Source organism: Nycticebus coucang, chromosome 10 (genome assembly GCF_027406575.1).
Source record: "Nycticebus coucang isolate mNycCou1 chromosome 10, mNycCou1.pri, whole genome shotgun sequence".
NCBI classification, from domain to species: Eukaryota; Metazoa; Chordata; class Mammalia; order Primates; family Lorisidae; genus Nycticebus; species Nycticebus coucang.
Window position 1 is genome coordinate 102,476,569 of NC_069789.1, and position 6,750 is coordinate 102,483,318.

Sequence of the window (6,750 nt, forward strand, 5' to 3'; positions counted from 1 at the left end):
TTTCTTGGGAAATGAATATACACAGATAAGAAGTGTGGATACTATGAAAGAAAGGGAAATTGTAACAGCTTGATGGGAGTAAGGAAAGATTACATCATGTGATTCACATATGCCTATGAGAGAATGGGGCTTGTTAGGTCTGAGAGGACAAAGAATCCTAAGGACCTATAAGGTAGAGTCCATAGGGCCATGAATTATTTCGGTAACTATTTATAATTTAGACCATCTTCCTACTACTTCTTCTGACTCTTGGTGACCAGATGGAGTCTGTTAAGAGGATGCTTGATCTTAGCCTACACTAGATATTTAGAGAGAAAAGTCTGTTCAACTCCATGCTCAAAAATCACATGCTGTGCAGTGCTGAATACTTTTTGCTTCAGTAAAGCAAACATTCATTATACATTAAGCACCATTTTGATAGTTGACCCATCTATCCAATATTTGCTGGGAAATATTTCCTTCTTAAAATGCTCTGTATTAACACCCTGAAAAATACAGAAATATATAACTTGTAGTGTCTTTCTTCAAGAAAAGGGAAAGAAATGGAAAAATATATGTAATTCAAGTCATAATAGTTTGCTTCTAGTTACAAATATTCTACTTCCTAGATAAAACTTTTTTATTTCTAAAATAGGTAAAATAATCCCAGCTGCCCTACACACTTCACAGCTGGCCTATGTATTGCATATATGTGCTGTGAAGACCAAAATCAATAAACCTTTGACAGAATTTGGTAAATGGAGGCTCTATAAGTGCTAAGTATTTAATATCTTGACATGTGGGACAAGAAAAACAGTACTCCAATATAATAGAAATGTGTTAGATATAAGGACAAGCAACCTGTATAACTCGGGGACGGATGAGATTAAATCAGGTGTAAAGTTACTGATGAGCTCATGCAATGACTAAAGAATTTAGCTTTTTGGGTGCTTAGCTTGGCATTCACTAATGGATAAAATCCCAATTGCAACCTGCTTGCATAGAGTCTGTTTATCAAGACCATCCAAATATTCTAATTAATCACTATTAATCTTAGGGGCCTTCGGTCTCCTCTTCTCTCTTCCTTACCTCTTCTCAGGGTATATGGAAGGGTGCATGTTCTTTGTTTTCCTTTAATATTTTAGGACATAAATGACTTCTCCAAGAAGGAATAACGATTTTGTTTCCCCAACAATTGTAAGGCATTGTCCAAGCTTTTAATGAAATTACTAGTAAATCAATTTACTCAGTAAACATTTAGAGGCTATATACACATGTAAGTTGCTGTGTGGGTCTCTGACTCTGTTTATTAGTCACTTACAAGTCTTTACAATGTTCACAAGCTCACCTAAGTCTGGCTCACCTGAATCTCCTTCATCTGAACATCAAGCGGAGTATTTTCTCTCTTATTATATTATCAGCAAATAAAACCCTTTTTAAAATTAGGCTATTGCAAGTCTTCTTATCATGTGAGTCATCAAATAATTAGTTGCTGAATAAAGGAAGAGTTGAATGAATAAATGGGAAAAGGAGGAAAATTTATTACCTCCATACATGTGATTTTGCTAAACTAAATTAAAAGGCAGTTGGCAGTTGGAATTCTGATGATTTGTCTGCTTCGCATCACAACTTCCATTTGATGATGTCAAAGAATAATGGAGAATTGAATGTCTATTTGTTGTTTCTCTTATATTTCAGACACACAAGCAATGAAGATCAACCAGACAATCCTGAAGGAATTCATCCTTGTGGGCTTTTCCATTTACCCACATGCACAGACATTCCTCTTTGTGGTCTTCTTTTGCCTCTACCTTCTCACCCTTGCAGGTAACCTGGCCATCCTGGTTCTGACTTGGGTGGACAGGTCTCTCCACACCCCTATGTACAGCTTCCTTCGTGCACTCTCCTTCTCTGAGACCTGCTACACACTGGCAATTATTCCCAAGATGCTGCAAGACCTACTGGTCAAGGACAGAAGTATTTCAGTCACAGGCTGTGGCTTACAGATGTGTTTCTTCTTGGGACTTGGTGGCACAAACTGTATCATCCTCACATTGATGGGGTATGACCGCTTCCTAGCCATCTTTAATCCTCTAAGATATCCATTGCTTATGACCAACAGCATATGTGGAAAACTTGTGGCTTCTGCTTGGGCTGGAGGCTTCTTTATCTCTCTGGTAGAGACGGCGCTGATATTCAGGGGCTCTTTCTGCAGACCTAACCTCATCAAACACTTCTTCTGCCACATGCGGGCAGTTGTCAGGCTGTCCTGTATAGACAGTGACCTCACAGAATTCATTGTAACGGTGATCTCAGTGGCAGGCTTGCTGGGTACTTTTCTGCTCATCATCCTGACTTATGTTTTCATTCTTTCGACTGTCCTCAGGATCCCTTCATCTGAGGGCAAGCATAAGGCATTTTCCACCTGCACCTCCCACCTCACAGTGGTCATCATCCACTTTGGTTTTGCATCTATTGTTTATTTGAAGCCACAAGCCTCAGGGGCAGATGACACACTGATAGCAGTCCCTTATACTGTTGTTACTCCTTTACTCAGCCCAGTCATATTCAGTCTCAGAAATAAGGACATGAAGGATGCTTTTATAAAGATGATGGGAAGGACACTTGCCTTGACAAAATAATCTTGCCTTGTTAGTACTGGTTTGAAGCATGGCTCAAGGTCCCTAGAATTCAGTGGACATTTATCCTGTGACCTCTGGAGAAGCCTATGCCATTTACCTTTATTCAGAGATTGAGATACAGGTACTGAGACCAGGACATAAGCCATCACAGATATTTACTTAGTTTATTGAAAAGGTTGTGTTTCTGCTTTCCACTGTCACAGGAAGAATGTCCTGCAGATACAGATTCCGCCAGTCAACTTCTGAGGGTCCTGTACCACTCATGAAGTGGGAAAAGAAATAAAGTGGAAGGAAAAAACCAGCATGTATAACTACTGCACTAAGAGATGTTTTAAATAGCTAACCATCAAAAGCTGAGGAATTTTTCTAGGCAAGTTTATAAAACACTCAGTTGCACCTCCCAGTACAGAAACTATTTCTGATAAGAGATATACCCTTTTAAAAACACCAGCTGTCTATTTGTGCACATATATATACACACACACATTTTTAAGTGCTCATGCCATAAAAATTAGTGAATATTTTTAATAATATCTTGTTTATGACTGTGGCCTTTCAATGACTGCCAAATGCTAACTTCCAAGTATATAGGCTATGGTGCAACGTTTCTTCACAAGAGTAAACGAAACACTAGTGTCTACATCTTCTAAGACTGAGAGAACCATGGAAATGAAAAATGTGTCCCCAGTTTCTCTAAGGTGAAGATATTTAAAAGCAAATGTTAAAGAACTACATCATGATACAGAGAGATTTCACAAAGAAAAGTGTTTGGGTATAATTTTGGCAGCGTGTAAAGGACAAAACCAGATGAACACAGCACTAATTCTTTATATCACCAGAATAAAATAAGAAATGCTCTGGAGTTTATGTCACAGAAGAATAGTGAATGATCTTAATGAAAATGCTGAAATGTAAGCCTAGGATTCCTAAATCCTTTTTTTTTTTTTTTTTTAAATTCTACCCTTAATCAACTCTGTGACTTCTTGGGAAACATAAAATTTGAACTGGGATTTGGTATATATAAAATTTATATAAAATTATATTAGAGTAATATTGACCCTATTATTTAGGAACCATATTAAAGATAAATGAAATAATAGATTAACATAATGATGCACATCAACTGATAAGTTTAGTTCCTACCACACTCTCTTTCTTTGAGATTATTTTTATAACACATGCAGATGGAATCTAATCTTTGCTGTCTGCGATCTGTGGTCATTACATCAGTAGCAAGAGTGTTTCTTCTACTTTGATTTCATTCCCGGCAATTTGTTGGGAAGCTATAAATCTCAGAAATAAATGCTAACAATTTACCTCCTCACAGTGGGTGCAGAAGACATACATTATATCTAGGCTCCAGTTCCTGAATCTGAATTTAGACCGATTAACTTGCTTTTGTTTAACATGTGGATCCATTGCTAAGCTAGAAATAAGTGACTAGATGGAAGCTGAAAATACCCAAAGGCTTACGCACACATGGGCATTCGCTTTACGATGAATATAGCCTTGCAGAGCAATGAGAATAGCCGATGCTAGAAAAATAGAATATCCATATGAGAAAAACAAAATCTTATGTTTCTGAATATCAAAACCTAAAAATGGAGGAAGCAAAATAATAAAGCTTTTAGAAAGTGAAATAAGATGTCCTCACCAACCTGTGGTAAAAACAAACAAACAAAAAAATTGTTTAAACCATACAGCAAATCCTTAACTAAAATCAAAAGGTTGATTATATCAAAATTGAGAAATTTTATTCAGTCAAAAGGTACTATTTAGGGAGTGAATAGGAAAGCCAACTAATAAAACTACAATGATATTTACAAAGTGACTGGTATAAAATTGAGGGTAATAATGAATTTTGGAAGGAAGGTGTCTATGGCTGCGTTTGGGGAAGGGCACACAGAGCAGCTTCTGGCCAGCAAAGTTATTTTTTTTGGATCTAAGTGGTGATTACAAGAGTTTGTCTCAAGAAAGCTTTACTGTTATGTACTTATTAAAGTCATTTTCTGGTTTTATGTTTTATTTTATAATATAAATATTTTCAAAAATTTAAAGAGGGAGAAAAAATTCACAACACATAACTGGCAAAAGGTTCTCATCTAGTATATAGTCATGGGTCACTTAACTATGAGGATACATTCTGAAAAACATGCCACTAGGCAATGTTTTCATTGTGCAAACATAGAGTGTGCTTACACTACAATACCATAGCAAAAATGTTCAAGAGATATGAATGTATCCTTTATAAAAGATAATATATAAATGTTCAAAAAATATTGAAAAGGTGCTTAATCTCATTAGTAACCATGAACATGAATGTTAAAATCCCAGTAAGGGCCAGAAATAGTGTCTCACACCTGTAATCCTAGCACTGTGGGAGGGTGAGGTAAGAGAATCCCTTAAGTTCAAAATGTGCCTGAGCAAGAGCAAGATCCCGTCTCTACTAAAAATAGAAAAATTAGCTGGATATTGTGGCAGATACCTGTAGTTTCTGCTACTTGGGAGGCTGAGGCAGGAGGATTGCTTGAGGTCATGAGTTTGAGACCAGCCTGAATAGAAGCAAGACCCTGTCTATACAAAAAAATAGAAAAGTTAGCTAGGCCTGGTGGTGGACACTGTAGTCTCAGCTATTTGGGAGGCTGAGCCAGAAGGATCACTTGAGCTCAAGAGTTTGAAGTCACTTTGAGCTAAACTAACACCATGGCTCTCTAGCCTAGGGCAACAGAATGAGACTCTGTCTCCAAAATAAATAAAGGAGAAATCACAATCGATATAAAAAAACACAAAACATTATCTAGGAATACTAGAAAAATCTCTATGGTCATAAACTTGAAAATGAGGAGGAAATGGACAAATTCTTTGAAACATACAACCTCCCTAGGTTCACAAAGGGAGAAATGGAGTTCTGGAACAGATGAATATCAAGCACTGAAATTGAAGCAGTAATAAAATGATCTTCCAACAAAATCTGAGGTCAGTTTCACACTCAAATTTTACCAAAAATACAAAGAAAAACTTTTACCTTTTTTGGAGAAATTATTCCATAACAATGAAAAGGAAGGAATCTTCCCAACTCATTTTACAAAGCCATAAAGCCAGGAATGGACAAAACTAAGAAAGAAAACTACAGACCAATATCACTTATGCAAAAATTCTCTATAAAAATTTTTTTTATTAAATCATAGCTGTGTACATTGATATGATCATGAGGCATCATTCACTAGCTTCACAGACCATTTACCAAGCTTCACATATACCCTTGTAAGATGCACCGCTGGTGTAATCCTACCAATCCCCTTCCCTCTACCCACCTCCCTCCTCCCTCCCCTCCCTTTCCCCCTTCCCCCTATTCTTAGGTTGTAACTGGGTTATAGCTTTCATGTGAAAACAATTTTAACAAATCAAATTCAGCTGCACATCAAAAAATAATTCATCACGACCAACTGGGCTTCATCCCAGAGATGCAAGGATAGTTCAACATATGCAAATCTATAAATATAATCTACCACATAGTAGATGCAAAATCAAGCACCATAGATGAGGAGAAAGCATTTGACAAAATTCAAGCATTCTTTCATGATAAAAATGCCCAACAAAAATCGGTATAGAAGTGACATACCTTAAATTATAAGGGACGTGTATGACAAGTCCATTGCTAATATCTTATTGAATAGGGAAATTTGAAATTTCTGCTTAGAACTGGAACCAGATAAGGATGCCCACTTTTACCACGTCTATTCAACACAGTGCTAAAAGTCCTAGCCAGAGCAGTCAGGCAAGAGAGGGAAATAAAGGGTATCCAAACAGGGAATGAAGAGACCAAACTTTTACTCTTGGCTGCTGATATGATCTTGTATGTAGAAAATCTCAGATTCAACCAAGAGAGTCCAGGAATTGATAAATAAATTCAGCAAAGTCTCAGGCTACAAAATCAGTGTACACGAATCAGCATTCACATATGCCAACAGCAGTCAAGCTGAGAATCAAATCAAAACAAAATGCCTAGGAATATACTTAACAAAGGAGGTGAAAAACTCTATAGAAAGAACTATGAAACACTGAGACAAGAAATTCCAGAGGATGTAAACAGATGAAAAAATATACCATGTTCATAGATCGGCAGAAT

At 36.8% G+C, this 6,750-nt stretch overlaps 1 protein-coding gene across 1 annotated transcript; it reads left to right on the top strand.

Annotated features, from left to right (window-relative positions):
• Positions 1-1,642: 1,642 nt before the first annotated feature.
• On the top strand, positions 1,643-2,621 carry LOC128595516 (olfactory receptor 10X1). Its single transcript, XM_053604201.1, has one exon. It carries the CDS (start codon positions 1,647-1,649, stop codon positions 2,619-2,621), a length of 975 nt encoding a protein of 324 aa, XP_053460176.1. The 5' UTR covers positions 1,643-1,646.
• Positions 2,622-6,750: the final 4,129 nt, after the last annotated feature.